A 24,022-nucleotide genomic window follows, 5' to 3' on the forward strand; every position below is an offset into this window, starting at 1 on the left:
TTTTGGTGGGGGGGGGGGGGGGGGGGGGGGTAACTCTAACTCAGTCAGCCTTAATTAATCCTTAATTATATAAAATTCAGAAAATAGTGATACTTACACAATAAAACGACATTGAGGTTAATGGAGTCCTTTATGTACCTTTATCAGAGTTGATAATGACTAAATGAGGCTGTTTTCCCCCCTTTAGCTGGATACTCTGTAATTACTTACGTGTTGGGTGTGGGAGATCGTCACCTTGACAACTTGATGCTAACTAAAACAGGTAAGTATCATATCAACATGTCACTAATCTGTAATATGTTTCAATTTGCAGGAACAGGGCTTTATTTTAGGGTCTGATCAAATTTTGGTAAAATTCAATTGCTTTAGAAACAGTTATCGCCAAAGTTTTCTCTAGTGTTGGCAGTAACATAAATAAAAGTCACTCATTTGCATTTTTGCCAAAACCAATTTCAAATTGGCAATCACATTTTAATTTCGCCATTGGCACTGATGTCCACCAACAACACAAGCCCTGTTGAATAGAGTTTGACACCTTGTGTGTTGGTTCATCACTAAAAGTCTCAAGCTCACTGAAATGGAAACCTTCTGGATTTGTTTCGAAATATTAGAATATGAAATTGAAGTTAATTTTAAGTTCAATATTAATGTGTATGTGTTTTTCTGAACAGGGAAGCTGTTCCACATAGACTTCGGGTACATCCTAGGTCGTGACCCTAAGCCGATGCCTTCCCCTATGAGGCTGAGTAAAGAAATGGTCGAGGCTATGGGAGGAACATCCTCTGAACATTTTCATGAATTCAAAAAACTCTGCTACACTTCTTTCTTGGCCATAAGAAGGTAAGGATAACCATATTATTGTTCAAGAAATTCCCCATATTTACTACTCAGGCCTTATAGAAATATTGTTTATTACGGAATACACTGAAGGTAAAATGCTTGGTTAATAAAATAGAAAGTATATCCATTCAAACCATGATTGTTCGAAAAAAATTCACAATAGATTTTCAAGAGTAAAAGATATGTATATTTGCAGGTATGGAAACTTGCTAAAATATTGAAGATGAAAGTTTAAACAAATTTTTGTGGTTTATTTTATACGGCTCCTATTTTTCATCTTTCAAGTTTACTCCACTTAATTTAGATTCACAACGTTTATTTTCAGGTCGGCAAATCTTATTTTGAATTTATTTTCTCTGATGGTGGATGCCAACATTCCAGACATAGCATTGGAGCCAGACAAAACCGTCAAAAAGGTCTCTACTTGTACTTTTTTGCCATTTAAAACGTTTTAAAATAAATACATTGTTGTATTTGTCCTCATTTTAAATCTAACTACCTGTCCATTAATGGCTAAATCTATATAGCTAATTGGCATTTCTGTGTTTTTGTCACTGTTTACATAATTCCCATAATGAGTGCTAGGGAAATTCTACCTTGGGTGTAAAATTTAGGCTCATTCTACCTTGGGTGTAAAATTTAGGCTCAGAACCTTACGATCAGTTCTGACCAAATTCTACAACCTATATTAATCTATATACCGGTAGTAGTATTTATAGGTAACCCACTTTGTGTTGAATTTATCAGGCAAAACTGTGCTTTTCACAATTGATAACTAAAGGATGTAACCATAGACATAGCTTTGTATAATCTGTTATATGACATACATACCCTGAGCCTGTTCTTGGTCCATGTGTGTGCAGTGTCGGACTGGGCTTAATCACTGGTAACCAGTTATTTCAATTATTGGTACAGCATCTCTCTTGACTTAATGGTTCCGAGGTGCCATATTTGGATTAATGAAACAATTTTCTTGCACAAGCACAAATTCTGTGTTCAAACCAACTAGCCTGCAACTCACTAAAATCCTTTGACAAAGTAAACAAATTACAATCTAGACATCAAAAACAGTGTTTGGCTTAAGTTTGAACTCCTCATTATCATTGAAAAGAAATGAAATTAGAATAATTGATCACAGAAACAATGAATTTGGCTCGAGCACAGAATCTGAGTCTGAGCATGAAAATAGCTTCATGAACAATAGGACTTTTTTATTCTGTAACAAATTGGTAGTATCCATTACCAAACCTTGTTACAAGTGCTTTGTGTGCATGGAATAGGTGTGCTATTGCTAGAACCTAGCATGTTGGTGAATAGTGATATCTTCAGGTTTAAAGACTTGCATATAGAAAAGAGTGGACCAATCTTAGCGGGATTGATCGCCATGGCCATAGCTCATTTGGCAGAGCCTCCTAAAGGTGAAGTATTTCCAGGTTTAAATCCCAGACTGTTACTCTGCCATATACCTAAGGCCTCCAGATAATAATATTTTTGGACACTGGTTATGAATCAATTCTAAGGCCTAGATGACAAACCTTTTGAGTACAGTTTAAGAGCTTAAGTCTTGTGTACAATGCATTTGTTTTAATCTGTGAAATTACAAATACTTGGTACATGGTTATCATCCTTATATATTTTCCATAAACTGATTTTGTTGTAAATAACATTTATTTTGTGTTTTAGGTACAAGACAAGTTTGTGTTACATCTGACAGATGAAGAAGCTGTCCATTATATGCAAACCGTGATAGATGTCAGTGTGTCGGCCATGATGGCTGCCATCGTAGAACAGCTCCATAAAATGGCTCAGGTCAGTGCTATATATTTACAGTCTACACCAACGTTTACTCAGTAACCATGACTCCTGGGAACTGGACTTGTCCTCTCATAACTTGACCAGAATATCATTTCTTGGCCAGAATACTGTGTTCATCATAGAACTACTGTTTTCAGTCCGCTTGTCTATTGCACTATTGTAAGGAGCATTACTGTCTTTTCCAATCAACATCCAAGATCTATCCGATGATAAACTAAAGCGCAAAATGGTTTCTGCCCGAAGCTGAACTAGAAAATTGATACATTATGTACTCAAGATCTAAATTAATTCATCTCAACATGTTCATAATGAAAATTTTGACTATACATGTATTAACATTTCCTTTACAGTACTGGAGGAAATAAGGAGGCATGTATACACATCTGGGGGTTTAATAAGGGATGTAACGCAACTCCCTGGTGATCTCGCATTCAGGACTGGTCATTTTAAGGTTGGAACTTGGCTTGGATACTGAACAGATATCTAATGCTAGACAAGCCCCTATCCATATAAGGACCTGGATACCTGGTTTCAATTTGTATGGAACAATTGGTACAAACTTCCAATTTGTTTTTAACATGATCATTGGAGACTGTCAACAGCAGTGAATGATGTCAGACATTTACTGTTCACGCGTTAATGGTGACGGAAGGACAGCAGAGAATGAGATCAGATATGAACTATTAAAGCATTAATGGCGACAGAAGGACAGCAGTGAATGATACCAGACATTTACTGTTCAAGCATTAATGGTGACGGAAGGACAGCACAGAATGATGTCAGACATTTACTGTTCACGCGTTAATGGTGACGTAAGGACAGCAGAGAATGATGTCGGACATTTACTGTTAAAGCATTAATGGCGACAGAAGGACAGCAGTGAATGATGTCAGACATTTACTGTTCACGCGTTAATGGTGACGGAAGGTCAGCACAGAATGATGTCAGACATGTACTGTTCAAGCAAACTAGTCTGATGCCATATTTATTGATCATTTTATGTTTGTAATGATTCAGATATGAGTCATACTTGTAAACCAATCATTGATATACGGAAGTGTACAAACAGTGTAGTGTACAGATGATCAGACTACTGGTGTGGTAAACTGAGGCGAGAGTAATCTCCCTTGATTTGTGCAATACAAAGAACACTGGTTCAGTGGAACCTCACATATCCAGCCATCTTCATTTAAAAAGTTGAATTGTTTGAATAAAATGAATGGATTACTGGAATAACGATGAATAGAAAAGAGAAATTTGTTCCAAGAAATATTGTTACGACTTCCTGGTGGTTGAATTCAGGATGCTCAACCGTTAACATGCTGCTGGAAGAAGTTTGTTGCAAAATTATTGTACAGCATGTATAATGTATCAAATACTCCTACAATATACAATCTGTAGGATCCTTGAATAACAGTTATCAATTTAAACATCATATATATACCAGAAATTGTTCATTTGTGTAGAGACCAAGAGTAAGCCACTGCCTGCCATAGTCCAGTGTTGCAATATATCAATTGATTAAGAGCACATTCCAATTCTAGGATAATATGTTGTGGACACCATTTTATTAAACATGACTTCAATTAAATGAGTTGGTCCAATTAAATATTTCTTACTTATCTTTTGTTCAATTTGTACATGTATTTATTTCTTTATAAAGTTTTCCACATAGACTTGATGCGAAATTTAACCGAAGTGCGTCCTAAATGTAGGTCACAGTGATCTACAATTGTTATATTTGTGTTGTACTCCTCAAGATGTATCTATATATATACTTAGATGAATATTAGACATTTAGTACATTGTATATGAATGAACTATAATATTAATCAAAAACTGAAACTGAAAATATAGGTCACTGACCTACATATATATATATTGGTGCAGTTCAGTACTCAAATTGTACCAGATATAAATTTTATCTTTATATACAGTTTGATGACTATTAGTATATATAGTAATGGAGCTAAATGCAAGGACCAGTTAAAGACACTGACACGGAAAATATAGGTCACTGACCTACATGGTATATATTGGTGCAGTACTCAAGTTGTACCAGATAAGAAGTTTGATGACTGTAGGGCTTCTCAGTAATACAGATGAACTCAAAATCTATACAAAATGTTGTGCAGATTGCCGACAATAGAAATGACAACACTTAACGCCCCGCATCTACATTTGCGAGACAAAAACTCAAATTAACTCGAAACATTCATGTACAAGATTTATTCTACCTTGTCATTAAAATATACAAAAACCAAAGGATGGACAATGATTTTTCTTATCACAAGAAACTAGACATAACAGTAACAGCATTCTACAGATGAAAATGACAAAATTAAAAAGTTAAACATTATTAGATGTAAATCAACATGATTGTATGCGATGAAATTCTTTGCAAATGTTACAGTATTCCTTTCAGGTATATCCCGTCAGCACTGGTCTTCAGTCATCAAATTTAATTTTCTTGCCCTGGAAAGACTGGATTCCACTTTGCTCCTTTCGTTTCTTACTGGCCTGCCATGATGGATGAATTTGGCCCACATCTGATTGTATGCAAAAGATGGAAATACATATTGAAATGACCTTAACGAGTACAGGGAAACCAGACTTGCTATCAGTAATTCGGGTTAAAATATCATTTGATTAGATAAGACTGTCTACAGAGTTGGATGGAAAGACAAGGAACAGTCTTTTGTGGTCAATTATGTTTGATATGAATGATGTTCTTGTAGTTGGGTGTCTATAAAGTTAAGTACCACTGTAAAGTACAAATGAACTATGTCAAATTTGAAACTTTGCTAGCACAGTGAAGTAGGAGAAACCAATTCAGTAGGTGAGCAGTCAAACTCTGCCAACCAAAAAGATACAGTCAAACTCTGCCAACCAAAAAGATACAGTCAAACTCTGCCATCCAGAGATACAGTCAAACTCTGCCATCCAGAGATACAGTCAAACTCTACCATCCAGAGATACAGTCAAACTCTGCCATCCAAAAAGATACAGTCAAACTCTGCCATCCAGAGATACAGTCAAACTCTGCCATCCAAAGAGATACAGTCAAACTCTGCCATCCAAAAAGATGCAAGTACTTGAGCAAAATTTAGAAATGGTACATCGTAGGTAGGTCTTGTTCTCAACATTAACCAGCTTCACAAGCGAAGTAGGTGGAATACTTTTACATGCCGACCAGTTTCGCCAGTTACGGCTCGTCAGGGCAAATATACAACAAATGTTCGGCCCCTAAGGTACCCTCAAAGTGGTACCTTGTACATGTGACGTTACATTGTTATCAAGTACGGTAACTCTAATTTCAAAGTTATTAATATAGAATATGATTGATAATGTTATCTGATAAGAAGAAATAAATTAAATTTCTAATCTCTGTGGTTAAGAGATGAGATATGCCCTGGACAAAAAATGCATGGTGAAAAAAGGAGTGTGTAATGACTCTCTCATAGCTAGAACAGAGACACAATTAATTAAATTTTGTAGTATGCGACACTCGACCATGTATATGCCAACATATATGAGATATGCCCCTGACAATTAGATTTACTGACTAGCTGAAAGATGAAGTGCAAACCTAGTCCCCTATGTTAGTACAGTACTAACTTTTCTAGCCTATAGTCAAAACCTGTTGATATTGACAAAACCTTTCCTTGTGTGAGGGAACACAATTCCAATATGACTGAACAATTAACAGGATAAGCATTGTTATCATTACGTTTTACTGCCGATGTACATTTACTTTATAGGCTGATGTTTCTGTTTTTCCTACTGACCCTATATTTTTGGACATCTCGCCCTAGGATAATTCTTAACAAATACTATTGAAGTCAAAATCCTAATTCTATATAACCAATATAAAAATATATTTGAAGTATTCTCCTGTCTATCAACCTAAATTTTTAGAGTGAAACTAGAAACACAATTTTTTAAGCCTTACAAACCCAACATTGCCAAGATTACTGATACCTGTACAGGTGATCACTTCGATTTATCATTGCACAAAAAATTCATGAATTCCATCAATTTACAGCATCTAAGATGTGATGTCAATTTACACTTACCCGCTGATTTATCTGGTACACTCTGTGATGCGTCATACTTTGAGGAAAATCTGCAAAAAGGGTATTTATATCATAAATTTTATTCAAAGTGTATTGTTCTAAGTTCATTACAGATAGTAACTTAAAGCACATGCCATGTGGAATAAACAGCCCTGGTAACCAACAATCAAGTGACTTATTACTTATATATCTGGGCGCTCATACATTCAGTCTTAGCATTGTTCCAGATAGTCCTGACAGTACTTAAAACTTTAAACTAGCGTTTGTATGAAAAACATTCATGTTGTACACATTTTCAATCAATACAGTATGATTTCTTGGGTTACAATTATCTGTAGATCAGCTTATATTGTACATAGCTTACCCTTTTTGGTCAGATTTCCAGTCATGTCCTCCTTGTCTGTCAAAGTTCTGTCCTCTACCACCAGCAAACTTTCCATATCCCCTATTTCCATCAAAACTGCCACGCCCCCTATTTCCATCAAAACTGCCACGTCCCCTATTTCCATCAAAATTGCCACGCTCCTTATATCCATCAAATCCTCCCCTTCCTTGGCTCCTGTCAAAGTTTCCATGGCCTGTATTTCTGTCATCATAACTGCCCCTCATCCCTCCTCGGTAATTTCCATGTAGCACCTTGCCCCCTCCTTTGTACCCCCCACTCTCGTCCCTTCCCCCTGACCTTCCACCCCTATCTGGCCCCTCCCATTTTTTGCCACGTCCACCATAACTTTTAGATTTGTTTTTAGAGTCGCTTAAAGCAAACATGAAAGTGGATCGTAATGCTGTTTTCCCTTTTGAAGCTGGATTTCCAAGTGGTTCATCCAATTCATTACTGAAATTATTGGATTCTTCATCGTCATTCTCTTCATCCTCTTCACTTTCTGTTCCCTCATCCTCATCAGAAGATTCACTCCTAACAAAGAATGAATCTGAAGCCTTTTTGCGTTTTGATTTTTTTGTTAATGATTTTTCATCACTAAATATTTCAACCTTTTGTCCTGTCATGAAACTTTCATCAACAACATCATCATCCAAGTCTAATTTTTTTACCACCATTTCACCACAGACTTTTCCCATGTTTTGTTTCCTTGGCGATATCACTCCACTACTACCTGGTTCATCACTACCTTCTCCTTCCTGTTCACTGGTGTCCTCCTCACTATCCTCCATTTCAGATTCGGAATTACTCTCCTCGTCACTGATACCCCTCAACTGGGCTACCAAGTCTCTTTGTTTCTGAGAGTCGTCCATTAGATTAGGAACACACTCGGAGTCATCAAGTTCTTTTGAATTGAAATTTACCACTTCTATTTTCTTAGATGCAGCCTTTTTCATTTTGACGTTTAAGGAAGATTCTTTGAATTTTGCTTCAGTAGACTTCGATTTTAAGGGGCTCTTTCTAGGGGTTTTAGAACTCTTAATGTTATGATCAGTAACTACAGATGCTGCATCCACAATATTGCTGTTTGAGTTGTCAGATTCACTGCCCGACATGGTGTCCTCCTCCACAGAGTTTTTCTTCTTTCTGATGTTTTTGTCCTTTGGAATATCCACATTCCTTTCCAGTTTATCCTGAAGGTATGTTTTTACCATAAGTTGACCTGTTTTCACATTTGTAATCATTTTTTCAATGGGTGTTGGTCCCTGATTTTTTTTAAACCTGCGTCCAGACTGTTTTGTAAGTAGGAAAGCCGCCAGAGACTTCCAGTCCTCGTGCTCATCTCGGAACTTTTTGATTGACATCTGCATCAATTTGTGTTCTGCGAGTCGCGTCAAAGCTCTGATCTCGATAGCCACATCATTCTGAAGGAAAGGTCAAAAGAAAAACACATACTTCATAAAATGACATACCATGGAAAGATTTTTAGAATTCCTATTAATCTGTGGGACACTTACTACTTCAACCCATCATTTTTAATTTAAGGCTATATTCTAAGTGATACCTTATACATTATATCTGCAATTCGTGTTAAAGTTATCGCCTTTCAAATTTAAAACTATATTGTTGTGTACCTTTAAGATAAATGTGTCTCAATTAATCAATTATTGTTAACCATTGATTATCTGCCCCTGACCAAAGCTCATTGTCCATTACATTGCAATATAAAAGATATCCTCCCTAAGAGTACTTTACGTGTCTAACATTGTAAAATTGTCCTGATGAAGCCTCACCTTTAGAGGCGAAACTAGTCGACCAAATAAACTGAACAAGCCATTCAGATTGATATGTCTCGCCTATGCCCTGCTTTGACCATCAATGCACATATCAGAGACCCTAACTTAATCGCAAAATCTTAATGTTGATGTAGATGCTGACAAAGTCAATGGACCATGAAAGGTAGGTCGCATCCAGCATTTGATGCAACTTGTTGAGATGTAATACCGAAGATGCATCTGTTGTCCAAGTTTGGTTGGTGTATCACTTATACTTTCAGAGAAACTATCTTAAACGCAAAAACTTTAAGTTGATGGCGCCATCGCCGATAAAAGCAACACCTAAGTCTTGCTTCCACTTCATGACAAAAACTCAATTGGGGACACTTGATTATGTTGTGATTATAATTTTACTATAAATGTCAATTAATCAAAGTCACATTGATTACCATTTACCTGAGATATTTTACAGCATTCTCAGTTCAAAAACTCTTATGTTAGGGAGATACATTTGTATATAAGAATGTATCCTAAAAATCTGAAATATCCTGCACCCTCAAAACAAGGCTTGAAAGCATTTAATCAATGACCAACTACTTTAGAAATATACACCAAATTGATTCTAGATACAATATTTGTAAATACATGGAAATCTGAACAGTTTTTTAATTGAAACTTTGAATTTCATGAAAATATTGATGTCCATTTATTAGTGTTGTTCTGACTATTGACAATGATCAAAGAGCAGTCGATTATACAACAGATTCCAATTGATTGACTGTAAAATTCCAAAATCAATTAAGCAGTTGAAATAATTTCATGTTAATTTCTGTCAATTTTTCTGTATCCACCTAAAATGTTACTTTGCAAATGGTTATGAGGCACATGATAGATTTACACTTAAAGAATTTCTGATAAGTTTTAAACCAGAAGAATGAAGTATATAACAAGAGGCCCATGGGCCTTAACGGTCACCTGATATATTTATACAGAGAGTTGATTTTGCCGCCCCCCCCTCCTTTCCCAGGGGGTAAACGTGAGACCCTAGGGTCATAAACCTTAAGACCCTTCCATCTATGAAGAGTGTTTGATTCTACCATATCTGGGTCTTTGAGAAGAAGATTTTTGAAATTTCAGTCAATTCAACCCTTTTTGGCACCACCCATCAGCTCCGGGGTGTCAGTCAGGGCTGATATGTGCATACCATTACACTGCTATCCAATACTGATAATGCTAACCCAAATTGAATTAATTCTAATGGAAATTAAACAAATGTAGGTCCAAAATGTGATTTCCCTATATAAACTATAGTAAAGTTTACCCCCTCCCCAGGGGTAAATGTGAGACCCCAGAGTCAAGAAATTCACAACTTTGGTAAAGCACCTTGAGACCCTTCCATCTATAAAGAGTAATTGATTCTACCATAGCTGGGTCTTGAAAAGAATATTTTTGAAATTTGACCAAATTTGACCAAACCAGCCACTATTTTTGTTAACCTTTGGCCATGGAAGGTTTCTGCAAAAATTTCATTGAAATTGGTTCAGGGGTTTTGGAGAAGAAGTTGAAAATGTAAACTGTGTACGGACGCACGCCGGACAAAAAGACGATCACAATAGGTCACTTGAGACTTTGTCTCAGGTGACCTAAGAATGGACTCTATTGGGAAAATGCTTGATTTACTTTTTTAAGTTACATTGCAAATCCCAACACTAAACTATATACTCCAACAGTAATTGCCAAAGTTGGTCTATTCGAAATATAATCGATATTCTTTCATGAAAGGTCTTCTGATAATTGATTATGATTTCTCTCCCGATTCCCAGCACTACCATTTATACAGCTACTGATCATGACATTAGAGCAACAAATGTGCCATGTTCAACTAAACATGAACAAAAAGTCAATCTAATAGTAATGCAGTCTACTTCTATTAATTATGATACTGCAAAAAACAAGAGGCCTACACACCTGATTTTTCACAGCTGTTTTTTAAAGTAACACATATGACCTTTCTTAAGTGGGTTAAGGTCATTCAAATTATCACACTTGATAGCTTAGCACTCAATCTGAGGATGCTACAAAGCACATGATCCTATGCCTGATAGTTCTGTAAAAGAAGTCCTTTGTGGTCATTCATTAAAACACTTGACAATCCATTTTCCCAACAAGCAACCAATAAATATGTCAATCATCAGAAATTTAGGCTAAATGGTTTTCTAAAAGTTATTTTAAGTATTTAACATATCTGACCCATATAGATGACCTAATATACACATCACATCTCTGTGACTTTTAAGGTAGATTAGGGTCTTTCTCTCGTAGAAATCTCAAACACTACAAAATACAAACCAAATATCATAACTCTAGACCCTGAAGTCCTTTGGAAGAAGTGGTTTCAAATAAAGTTGATGACAAACGGCCTGACAAGGGACAAGCCAGATGGATAACAGACACAAAGCTAACAGTAGTAATTATATATTAGTAGGTAGTACCTTAAACGTATTAACGTAAATAAGCCAAATTAAGATTTACATTTATTTACCTCATTGTTGCAGAGACCATGAACAGTGTCTGTACAGCCCAGTGCATATTTTGATATGATGTCCTTTTTCAGATGCTGCAAAATACACCAAAGTTTGGGAAAAAGTGAGTTAAACATTGTTACTGGCAAAATTCAAACAGTTTGAGGCGAATGGCTACCTCACTTTATGACATCAAAGATAGCATCCAAGTTATTGTTAACTTTACAAATTAAAATATGCAAATTTTGAACGTGACAAAAAAAAAATAACATCAAACAAACTAAAACCTGTATTTCTGGTAAAAGCTAGGAAATATAGAGTAATTAGTAGCTAGGAAGGCAAATCATTTTTACAACAGAGAGATGTTCACCAATATCCAACAAGAGAAATAGTGTGGGTATACAGTTGTTTTGATAACCAAAAGCACAGTATTAAAGTACCGGTAAGTTGTTTAGCTTATGACATAAGCTTATAACTCACCCCTATTACATAAACCTTATCTCACCCTCATTACATGCAGCCTAAAATTCAGCCCTTTTACCAGTACATGAAGCATATTATTTACCCTTATTACATACAGATTATTACTCACCCTTATTACATGAATTTCCTCTCTAAACCGTTTCAATCTTCTTTGGTCTTTGGCAAGTTCTTCAGAGTTACCTCTGTTTATGTAACAAACAAAAGTATTTGGGTTAACAAATTGGGAGGATCTGTTTGTAACTGATGGGATACAATGTACCTCTCCCTTACCATATGTATATTGGCTCCAAGTTTAGGTTTGGATTGAAAAGCCATTGAAGTATGAACCATTGGCTGTTCATGATCAGAACTAATACTTTCAATTTTTATTGATATGATGCATGCTTGATATTTTATTTGTGTGGTGCAATTACCAATATAATCATGCAAATTATATAGAGAATAATACATGCCTTTTTCCAAATCACACCCAGTATCAACCCGAGACTGCAATATCAGCCCAAGGGCTGATATTGGTCGAGGGTTGATACTGGGTGTGATATGGAAAAAGGTGTGTTTTATTCTGTTTATTACATACTTACTAATAAAAACTACTAGCTTCTGATTTATTTTTATTTTTGAAATATTGAAAAACATTTTTTTTCCCAAAAGGGTTGTGATATGGGTTTTGCGCGCTGATACAGGTTTTGGGGTGTGATACGGCGGGGGCTGATATGGATTAGAGCAATTGTGTCATATCGCATATATACAAAAAAAAACGTATTTATTAGTAAGTATGTAATAAAATCACTTATTGAATTGCAAAAGGCAAGAATCTTAACTCTTAATTGATATGGCTGGTCTCTGAAATCAATGCTACTGTGAACATGGCCAGTGCACCTGTTTCTTTCACAATCGTCACTTGTGATATCTCCTGAATACAGGTACTTAATAATAAAACATCAAATAGGAAAATAGATTACTTTCGCTCCTTCAGCAGCCTCAGACGATTCTTCAGTTTTCGGATAGTGTAGATCTTTGCTTTCTTTACAGTGCCTCTCATACAGACAACCTAAGGAAGAACGAAGAAAACATGGAACACAGAACTTGATAGATCATCCTTTATATGCATTTGCATGCATGTTAATCTCCACTGGTAAATTTTAGTTACTAATTTGTATATATAATTATTACCTAGCCCTTCTTTGGACAATCAAAAGATATCTTATGTATACCCTGACACATGGTCAAAACTGTCCTATATAATGGACAATTTTCTTAAATATTGTTTCTGATAGGGCAGAGTTTTTGTGAAAAAAGCTAATAATTTGGACATTTATCTGTTTGTCTTTCGAAAGCATTTAGGAAAAAGTTAATTAGTAATTAAGAAAACAACAAAAAGGAACTAGCATCTCATTATTGAATGCGAGGGTTCTAGATTCACCCCGCTAATTATTACAACATATTACCTCACAAGGAGGCCTCTTTTCCATTTTTATAAGAAAAATGCATTAAGAAGCTTCAGACTATATTGTTCATCTGACCATTGTCAGCTGCATCATCATGATTGTCTGACCATTCACAACTATTTGCATTCGTGCCCATGCCAGCACCTGTTAGTATGATTGTGTGACACATTATTAAATATTATATATGTGTACCGATGGACTTTTCAAACATGCTCAAGGCTTTCGGCAATGTTCATAAATAATGCAGTGTCTTATAACATAAACCTATGCCATGTCACAGTTGAGCCTAAAAATATTCTTTCAATATGCCTACCAGTTACCCATATTCTCTTTTAATAGTATTCATTGATTGGTATTCTAACAGACGAAAAAACAGGTTAGCTCATTGTTCAGTCCGTGTTGCTCAACATATGACAGGCAGTATAAAAGTATAAATTATAATTGAACGTTTTTAGGATTGGCTAGCCGAGTTTTGTGAAGGTAGTAGGCACTTACCTTGTTATTGAGAGCCACCAAGTCAATGCTCGCCTTAAGTGCATTGTCCAGCGATCTCTTCTCTTCCTCTTTGCCTGCATCGTCTTCGTGCTCTTCCATCATGTTAATAAATATTCCGTTTTAATCAGAACGGAATAACATCAAAATCGATCTCGCCGTCGCCAACTCCGTCAACACATGGAGACGTGTCAATGAGACGCTTTAAAATAGCAGCAAAATCCAAACGTGTGTTGAACTTTGATTAAATTATTCTCCCTGCGAGAGGGGTTCGAATCTTGACGGGGACATTTTTTTTTTTTATTTATTTATTATTTTTAAGTAATCAATAAGTGTTAATTAATACCACGGAATTTAGATTATCTGTTATCTAAGTCCGTGTTAATACCTTACATTGTAACAGACATTAATTTGAAGTCCACACTCACAGCATTTTCATTGATTTCATTAAATTATTTACTGAATTCACCTGTCCGGCAACTAGAGGTCACCAGCTAAAGCTCTTTAAGAAACAATGCCGCTTAAACACCACCAAGAACATTTTCAGCAATCGCGTAGTCAAAATTTTGAACAATTTATCAGCTGAAGTGGTTAATGCCAAAAGTTTGAATATTTTCAAAAATAGGTTAAATGTGCACTGGAAAGATCAGTAGCTGCATGCACACAAATTGTATCCGTCCTTTTAATCTATGATGTGTAAATATTAATTAATACTATTGCGACAATTAGACTTCACTAGACTTCTAGATACATTTAATNTCACAGCAACAGAGGACATAGCAAAAAAGTATACCCTAAGCGTGCAACAATGATGCTTAGGAAAAACTTTTTTTCAATAAGAACAGTGACAATATGGAACAATCTGCCTGAAAATGTTGTCTCCGCACCAAATGTAAATGTATTTAAAAACAGGCTAGATACCCACTGGAAACATCAAGAACTTTTCTTTAACTACAAATCATTAATCAAACCATAGACATTAACGTGTACCGAATAGAAATATATATATTTATGTATTGTGTAATATAAGAGTCTGGTATAGAGGACTTTCACTAGTCCTGAACCGGAAATAAACTTAACTTAACTTAACTTAACTTAATGTATGCCATTCTTCGCGCACTCTATCATCAACCAATCAATTAACGAAATGCAGATTAATAACATCACTACAAGCCACAGGCTTTCCATTGATGTCTTACCTATGAGATACCTATGAGAGATTACATCACAGACTTAGATAGCAATCTAATCTAATTTCATGATTGCATATGAAACTCTTAATTAACAATATTGTGTCTGAGGTAATTTTTGTGCATGCAGTGTTATAGGTCTTATAGTAATGTGATCGACTTTGATGGATTGGCAATACAACTGTGATTTCCCGTAAGTAGTTATTGTCCACCTTTGCATAAATTGTGTGAAGTGTGGTCACTGTGGAGAATAAAATTCCCCTGTTAAATGTCAAAACACTTTGGCAATTTTAAATAACTGCAGACTTTGAATTTTTAATATAATTATATTTATCAATTCCATGGTCTAATTACAATAAGATTGAAATAAATTTGTTCCATTTATTAAATGAATATGCATGACTTCAATGCTCAATCAAGACAGAATAATTATGTTCTGTCCAGGCAAAGTTAGTCAAATAATAAAACAAATAATATTTATCTAAACAATGATCTTGCAGCCAAATCTCCCAACAAATTAACATGAAATAAATGTGATCATTGTGATACAGAGATTCTCTCATTCTGCCAACATATGTATATATCTGTTCACCAGAATCACTGGTATTGTGTTCCCCATCAGTAGTACGACTACCAGAGATAACGACTGACTTAAACTTCATCCGTCAGTCAGACAGCTGTTCAAGGCATTTCTCAAAAACTTACCCCAAACATGGCCAAATTTGCATGGTACCACTGAAGATGCCAGAGCAGCCTGAAATGAGATCTCATGCCTCATTATACAGAGTTATGTCCCTTTGTTCACCATGAATCACTTTGTCTAAGGTTAATTTCATAACTATGTCACCCTTACTTGCTAAGAAACTTTGCATGAGACTACCTCTTAGGATGAGTGTAGCAACCTGAATTCAGGTCTTGTGCCTCATTATTATAGAGTTATGTCCCTTTGTTGACTGAATCACATTGTATATGGCATTATCTAAGTTACCAAAGTTTATACGCAAGTATTGCTCCGGATGATGTGATGTCACACACTGAAATTGGACCTTGTGCTTCCTTGATATAAAGACATATTCACAAATTTTCTTTTGAGGTGTGGGGACTATAAATTAATTGTCTGCGATACTTTGCCTGATTTAATTATCTTTAGATTGAGACACACATTTCTTTAATCGGTACGTCTCACAAAAATGATGTGCATTTATAATAGTTATTAATACTCAAAGATCTATTTTATGTCTACATTCTCTTATTAATTCCATGAAATAAATATTGATACAGATTTTATAAGATTTTTTTTTCACCTGTAAAATTGTTAATTCACATGACCAGAATATTTATTTGTAATATATTCTATCAGTCCTACCCTTATAAATAACCAATAATGGTTTTATAATTGGTTTTGTGCATGTCAAGCTCTCTGGGACATTATTTACTGAAGTAGTGAAAATTATATGCCTTTTCATTATGTAATGTTCAACAATTATGTAACAAGATGAAAGATAGGCAGATTGACTGAAAAATGAATGGAAAAGTAGGTGAAATGGCAAAGTGATAACCTGGTAAGCTTTTGACAAACTTTGATATATATAAAAAAAAAACCACAAAAAACAAACAAAAAACACTCAAGTTTTATCAAAATTAGACAATTCTAAAAATAAATTGTCTGCACAATATCCAACATGCAAAGTCTGGCAGCTGTATTGAATGATGGATCAAAATAACATCAACCTTGAATGGGGAATCCATATTAAGGAAGTTTCATTAATTAGAAGTTTCCTTTCAGAGTTACATATAATCAGAAATCACCAAATGTGCCAAATTCAAGATGATCACTGGTGGTCATATCTAATTTCAGATCAGAGTCTGAATCAAATTTAAGCTTGTAATTATTATTTTTTTTATATTTGTAGGTATTTTTATATGAAGATCAAAGCATTCTTTGAGCTATTCCAAGAAAACCTTTTTGCAGACACTTGAGGGACAAAATCAAGAATCATGCCTACAGCTGCCATATCAAGATTTGAATCTTGCTCATAATCTAATGAGAGTGGGTTATTGATATTGTTAGCATGTGTAGCAAGCTTCTTAAAAAACAAAGCATTCCAGATAAGGAACTCTAGGTGTCAAAATCCAAGAAGGCTATTTGTGGCCCTATGAATGGAACCTTTGTACAGATTACACCAACACTGCCAACTATAGAAAGTTACCTAATATGTATTTGATGCCCTTTCTTCACAGACGATGCAAAAATGATCAAAGGGACATAACTGTTTATAACTCATAAATGTATATAGTATGGCACATTACTTGACTTTAGTAAGAGACAATGCCAAAGAAATAAAACTTTAGCAAATTTGGTTAACATACATGTAACTAGCTTCAAAGTTGTGCTTGATAAAATCTTTGCATGGTCATTCCTCCTTTCCTGTGATACAACATGTAATATTCTACTCGTGTGACCTTGAAAGAAAGTCAAGGTCATTCATTTGCACAAATATGATGTTAGGCATTTTCTCAGCAAGTTACAGGTTAAATATCATAACGTAGTCCTGATGTTTCCGTAGAATATTTGCCGACTCAGTTATCGTAGATCAGCTTCACTATACAGTGTAGTCAGAGCTTTGTCAGGAAGGTCACATGCTACAGTGTGTTCACTGGAGTACTGTGTCAGGAAGGTTACTTGCTAGTTTTTACTGGAGTACTGTGTCAGGAAGGTTCCATGCTAGTGTTTACTGGAATACTGTGTCAGGAAGGTTAACTCAGTTATCGTAGATCAGCTTCACTATACAGTGTAGTCAGAGCTTTGTCAGGAAGGTCACATGCTACAGTGTGTTCACTGGAGAACTGTGTCAGGAAGGTTACATTCTAGTGTTTACTGGAGTACTATGTCAGGAAGGTTACATGCTTGTGTTTACTGGAGTTCTGTGGCAGGAAGGTTACATGCGTGTGTTTACTGGAGTACTGTGTCAGGAAGGTTACATGCTAGTGTTTACTAGAGTACTGTGTCAGGAAGATTACATGCTTGTGTTTACTGGAGTACTGTGTCAGGAAGGTTACATGCTAGTGTTTACTGGAGTACTGTGTCAGGAAGGGTACATGCTAGTGTTTACTAGAGTACTGTGTCAGGAAGGTTACATGCTACAGTGTGTTCACTGGAGTACTGTGTCAGCACAAATTGTTACAGTGTTGTGATAATGTTGTAAATTAGTTCATACTCAGTGACCTTTGTCCCACTTGTCTTCAGTTGCCATGGTAAAACCTCAACAAATAACAGGAAATGATAATATACTGCATCAACATATCATTTAATGCATGTTTTCATTGGTACATACAATATCTCTCCAATGAAACAAATTATATTCAATAACAAACGAAACAAACATGATAGTGATAACTAGTTAACCAATAGGTGGTTTCAAGCTGACACTGGAACTTTTGGTTGGACAAAATCTTGACCGACTATAACGATACCCTACATGTACGTGTTCAATAGATTTTCTCTATCTTTAAAATGCAGAGTAGAATGTTTGGTGTATTTTTCTTAGGGAAAACATATTTACATGCAGACACAATCACTGAGTATCTCCAGGCTGTATTAGTGAATTAATTATTATACTACCAACACCTATAACAGTCCTGAAGATCCTGTTTTTAGTAAAACATAGGCTGTGTCTGTATTTACATGTAAATGTAGCCCCTATTGATATATTTACAATGCTGGAAAACTTATGTAACATGTTCATACTCATCACAGGATATCTGTACATTGTTTTAAATTAAAATAATTGTTTGATCCTCACAAAAAAATGATATTAACTGCACACTTGTCCACTCTTGCAGACTTATATAATTTCTATTTTAAAAGGATCATCATTAAAATGGTGGATCAATCACAGACAAAACTCACATTGACATGCAGCATGCAATGTCAAAATCACATCCTGGAATTGACTCTGTAATGTACAATGTCTGAGTCAATCCCTGGCTTTTTATTCAGTGTTGTCATATGCACTCATCGACACCAGGTAGACACAGGATTATAAAGTTAAAATCACTTTCTGGATTTGACTCTGTAGTACACAATGTCTGAGTCAATCCCTGGCTTTTTATTCAGTGTTGTTATATGCGCACATGGATTTGACATGGGATTTTAAAGTTAAAATCAATCTCTGGGTGAGCATACACAGTACACAATGATGTCTTGTCAGTCGACCTTAGGTTTCATCCATTCAAACAGACGTTTTAACCTGGAGGTCAACACCGTATCCTTATCACTATCGTGTGGCTCAGGTGGACATAACTGTGGTAGACAAGGCTGTGCTGAACTCTTCAGCAAAGAATTGGGTTCTGAAGGAGCCGAAAAATCCCTCTGTTCATTTTTGTTATTCCATCTGTTGTTGAAATCGGATATATCATCTGAAAAAACAAAGTAGGTATATATATAAAATAATTGCCAGAATGCATGCTTTCCAACACAAACAATACTTGAATTAACCTCTTTCAACAAGGTGAGCTGTTTCATTTTTAACATATATTTGGAAATTTGGCTCATAGCTGAACTAGAGATTTGCCAGCCTGCCTGCCTGCCAGACAGACAGTACCATACCACATTACATACTCTCAGAGAGGACGTATAAAAATCAAGACAAAATTTACCACATTCAAAAACAAAAGACTGAGAAATCAAATTTTAAATTACAAATTACAACTTTTCCTTTTCAAGATAGTATTTAATGGATAAGCTTACTTTCATTCATATTGGTAAAGTTTTCTATTTTCTCCTGTACGCCACTTTTGTCTGTCTTTGTAATGACGGAGTGTGCCTGGCTGCCTTGTTTCCGTGTTATCGTCACCTCCTCACCGCCCTCCGAGTCTCGTACAGTTCTCCGCTCCTCAACCTGCTGTGGAAAGTATGAAAGTTGAGTTGTTATTAATTTTTGTTTGCAGTTAAAAAGTATCAATGATTTTCATAATAGCAACATCCTGTGTCACTGTTGATACATAATATGTAAACTGTTAACACAGCTTTGTATCAGAGATTATATTTCGAAACTTAAGGGAGTTGTTATATTTGGCTTACCCCATTAGGTCCAATAGAGGTGCTTACAGAAACACTTCTACCACTGGTAAAGGACCTCATATGTGGCATCCAGGAGTTATCATGTTGACCAGTCTGGGGGTTATCTGGATCAAATAGGACATTCCACGTCATTGTAAGGCAACATACATGTACAGTAAAACCTTGATATAATGTACAAAGATCACCAGGTTATTACACTAAGTTTGATCATTCCTCTTTATATGGTCAAACCTGCTCCTGCCACTGCCTCTATTAAGAGACCACCTGTGTTAAAAGGCCCCTTTTAAAGTTCCGTCATTGTAAGGCAACATACATGTACAGTAAAACCTTGATATAATGTACAAAGATCACAAGGTTATTACACCAAGTTTGATCATTCCTCTTTATATGGTTGTTATATATATATACAGTAAAACCTTGATATAATGTACAAAGATCACCAGGTTATTACACCAAGTATGATCATTCCTCTTTATATGGTTGTTATATACAGTAAAACCTTGATATAATGAACAAAGATCACCAGGTTATTACACTAAGTTTGATCATTCCTCTTTATGTGGTTGTTATATACAGTCAAACCTGCTCCCGCCACCGCCTCTATTAAGAGACCACCTGTGTTAAAAGGCCCCTTTTAAAGTTCCGTCATTGTAAGGCAACATACATGTACAGTAAAACCTTGATATAATGTACAAAGATCACAAGGTTATTACACCAAGTTTGATCATTCCTCTTTATATGGTTGTTATATATATATACAGTAAAACCTTGATATAATGTACAAAGATCACCAGGTTATTACACCAAGGTTGATCATTCCTCTTTATATGGTTGTTATATACAGTAAAACCTTGATATAATGTACAAAGATCACCAGGTTATTCCACCAAGTTTGATCATTCCTCTTTATATGGTTGTTATATAAAGTAAAACCTTGATATAATGTACAAAGATCACCAGGTTATTACACTAAGTTTGATCATTCCTCTTTATATGGTCAAACCTGCTCCTGCCACTGCCTCTATTAAGAGACCACCTGTGTTAAAAGGCCCCTTTTAAAGTTCCGTCATTGTAAGGCAACATACATGTACAGTAAAACCTTGATATAATGTACAAAGATCACCAGGTTATTCCACCAAGTTTGATCATTCCTCTTTATATGGTTGTTATATGCAGTAAAACCTTGATATAATGTACAAAGATCACCAGGTTATTCCACCAAGTTTGATCATTCCTCTTTATATGGTTGTTATATGCAGTAAAACCTTGATATAATGTACAAAGATCACCAGGTTATTCCACCAAGTTTGATCATTCCTCTTTATATGGTTGTTATATAAAGTAAAACCTTGATATAATGTACAAAGATCACCAGGTTATTCCACCAAGTTTGATCATTCCTCTTTATATGGTTGTTATATAAAGTAAAACCTTGATATAATGTACAAAGATCACCAGGTTATTACACCAAGTATGATCATTCCTCTTTATATGGTTGTTATATACAGTAAAACCTTGATATAATGAACAAAGATCACCAGGTTATTACACTAAGTTTGATCATTCCTCTTTATGTGGTTGTTATATACAGTCAAACCTGCTCCTGCCACCGCCTCTATTAAGAGACCACCTGTGTTAAAAGGCCCCTTTTAAAGTTCCCGATTGTAAAATGATATTTCCTGTGATATGAGACCACTTTTTAAGTTCCCGATTGTAATGATCCCATTGAGAAATGACCCTGTATGATGATACCTCCTGTGTTATGAGACCACTTTTCAGATTTTCCACAGGTGTCATCTTACTACATAATACTATTATTTGTACAATCACCCATCTTTATAAAACTTTTTTGTTTTCCCCTCATAGTATTATAACCTTTACATGACAATTTCTTTAATGTCATTCAATCTGTCTTTGTACCAGATTATACAGCAGGGTAAAACATCTTTATGTAAAAACTGCCGTTACAGATGTACATGTATTACAGTAGTAATTTGACCTTAATTTTATTATACAGTCTGAATACAGGTTTCCATTAGGCATTTTGTAATGCTGGATTTAACTTTCAAAGTTTTTAAAGGCAGTATCACTATGTTTACTGAAATAAATTCACTAATATTTAGAAGGTTCCTTTATTAGAAATTAGTAAAATTTGTGAAAAGATACACAGGCTAAATATAGATAAGAGATTAGCTATGTACATGTTGTAATACTGTGCTCTTTGGTCGTCTTTATAGGTAGATATGAAAGCATCACAAATATATGACACGTTGAATACATTTCAGTCATATATGGCCTCAAATTGATCATTACTATACAAACACATACCACTGTCAATCCTCTCTGATGGTGCGGGTAAGCCTGGTCTTGGTGGGGAGAAAAATCCTCCAAACTAAAATGACAAAACACAGATGTTCATGTTAATGATGTCATAGATTTATATAAAAGTATCAAATCTGGGTATAATAGAACATAATGGATAATTTGTTCTTATTTCTCATTCGATAGCATCCATATATATATCACCAGAGTGGAAGAATACTTCAACATTTTTATGAGTGTGCCAACACAAGTGAAAATATTGAGTGAAATATAAATAAAAGTCAAACAGGAAACAATTATATACATTTTAGGACATTAAAATTTAAAATAAGATTTCTAGCTGGGTATTACATTCACTGTATTTTCATTGGCTTAATCTGAGAAAGCCTTTTTTCACAAGTGAAAAGTATCATTTTGATATTTCTCACTGCAGTGACAAAATAAAATTCAATTTTCTAAGGAATAATCCCTGATGTTATACTGGTAAAAGTGTTATTAAGTATTGATAGAAAAACTTATCCTGAACAGACACTCAGAACTCTCTAAGTAAAGAGAATTGATTTCATATCCAATACAGTTAGAACATTATTTTGTGTAACAATTGGAAAGTTTCTATATAAAATGTTTCACAGAGTATCTCCTAAAAAACCTTGATATAATGAACCCTTACAATGTCAGACAAAGTGTCTCCTAACAATGTCTGACAAGTTTCTCCTAACAATGTCAGACGAAGTATCTCCTAATAATGTCAGACAAAGTCTCTCCTAACAATGTCAGACAAAGTATCTCCTAACAATGTCAGACACGTATCTCCTAACAATGTCAGACAAAGTGTCTCCTAACAATGTCTGACAAGTTTCTCCTAACAATGTCAGACGAAGTATCTCCTAATAATGTCAGACAAAGTCTCTCCTAACAATGTCAGACAAAGTATCTCCTAACAATGTCAGACAGGTATCTCCTAACAATGTCAGACAATGTGTCTCCTAACAATGTCAGACAACGTATCTCCTAACAATGTCAGACAAAGTGTCTCCTTACAATGTCAGACACAGTATCTCCTAACAATGTCAGACGAAGTATCTCCTAACAATGTCAGACAAAGTCTCTCCTAACAATGTCAGACAAAGTATCTCCTAACAATGTCAGACACAGTATCTCATAACAATGTCCTACCAATGTCTGACAAAGTATGGTATCTCCTAACAATGTCCTACCAATGTCTGACAAAGTATGGTATCTCCTAACAATGTCAGGCAACGTATCTCCTAACAATGTCAGACAAAGTGTCTCCTAACAATGTCTGACATGTATCTCCTAACAATGTCAGACACAGTATCTCATAACAATGTCAGACAAGTATCTCCTAACAATGTCAGACAAAGTGTCTCCTTACAATGTCTGACAAGTATCTCCTAACAATGTCAGACAACGTATCTCCTAACAATGCCAGACAACGTATCACCTAACAATGTCAGACAGAGTATCTCCTAACAATGTCAGACAAAGTATCTCCTAACAATGTCAGACAACGTATCTCCTAACAATGTCAGACAAAGTGTCTCCTTACAATGTCAGACAAAGTATCTCCTAA

At 35.3% G+C, this 24,022-nt stretch overlaps 3 protein-coding genes across 4 annotated transcripts in view; 1 reads left to right on the top strand and 2 right to left on the bottom strand.

The window, feature by feature from the left end:
* Window positions 1-4,369, top strand: part of LOC110455003 (phosphatidylinositol 3-kinase catalytic subunit type 3-like) — a 17,679-nt gene extending 13,310 nt beyond the window's left edge. The window contains exons 19-23 of the mRNA XM_021504869.1: window positions 188-262; window positions 672-840; window positions 1,166-1,256; window positions 2,524-2,649; window positions 3,006-4,369. Coding sequence (XP_021360544.1) covers window positions 188-262; window positions 672-840; window positions 1,166-1,256; window positions 2,524-2,649; window positions 3,006-3,020 — 476 coding nt within the window. The 3' untranslated portion in view covers window positions 3,021-4,369. The remainder of the gene's footprint in view (window positions 1-187; window positions 263-671; window positions 841-1,165; window positions 1,257-2,523; window positions 2,650-3,005) is intronic.
* Window positions 4,370-4,869: 500 nt separating this feature from the next.
* LOC110455034 (serum response factor-binding protein 1-like) lies at window positions 4,870-14,024 on the bottom strand. Its single transcript, XM_021504924.1, has 7 exons — window positions 13,837-14,024; window positions 12,856-12,944; window positions 12,003-12,075; window positions 11,431-11,505; window positions 7,096-8,537; window positions 6,732-6,781; window positions 4,870-5,204 (listed from the first exon to the last, which is right to left on the bottom strand). Exons 1-7 carry the CDS (start codon window positions 13,936-13,938, stop codon window positions 5,104-5,106), a joined length of 1,932 nt encoding a protein of 643 aa, XP_021360599.1. The 5' UTR covers window positions 13,939-14,024; the 3' UTR covers window positions 4,870-5,103.
* A 4,288-nt stretch (window positions 14,025-18,312) lies between these two features.
* LOC110455036 (HCLS1-associated protein X-1-like) overlaps window positions 18,313-24,022 on the bottom strand; it is a 16,596-nt gene continuing 10,886 nt past the window's right edge. For both annotated transcript variants that reach the window (XM_021504926.1, XM_021504927.1), the window contains 4 exons: window positions 22,435-22,498; window positions 20,107-20,210; window positions 19,774-19,927; window positions 18,313-19,442 (listed from right to left, as the gene is read on the bottom strand). In XM_021504926.1, coding sequence (XP_021360601.1) covers window positions 19,231-19,442; window positions 19,774-19,927; window positions 20,107-20,210; window positions 22,435-22,498 — 534 coding nt within the window. In that variant the 3' untranslated portion in view covers window positions 18,313-19,230. The remainder of the gene's footprint in view (window positions 19,443-19,773; window positions 19,928-20,106; window positions 20,211-22,434; window positions 22,499-24,022) is intronic.

This window comes from Mizuhopecten yessoensis, unplaced genomic scaffold, assembly GCF_002113885.1.
Source record: "Mizuhopecten yessoensis strain PY_sf001 unplaced genomic scaffold, ASM211388v2 scaffold8123, whole genome shotgun sequence".
NCBI classification, from domain to species: domain Eukaryota; kingdom Metazoa; phylum Mollusca; class Bivalvia; order Pectinida; family Pectinidae; genus Mizuhopecten; species Mizuhopecten yessoensis.

Excerpts from the sequence above, each read along its gene's own strand:
- LOC110455034 (XM_021504924.1), bottom strand. The coding sequence starts at position 13,938 with ATGATGGAAGAGCACGAAGACGATGCAGGCAAAGAGGAAGAGAAGAGA. Across the intron at positions 6,782-7,095 it reads TGGAAATCTGACCAAAAAGG|ATTTTCCTCAAAGTATGACG; the intron begins GTAAGCTATGTA and ends CCCTTTTTGCAG. Across the intron at positions 5,205-6,731 it reads TGTACCAGATAAATCAGCGG|ATGTGGGCCAAATTCATCCA; the intron begins GTAAGTGTAAAT and ends GCATACAATCAG.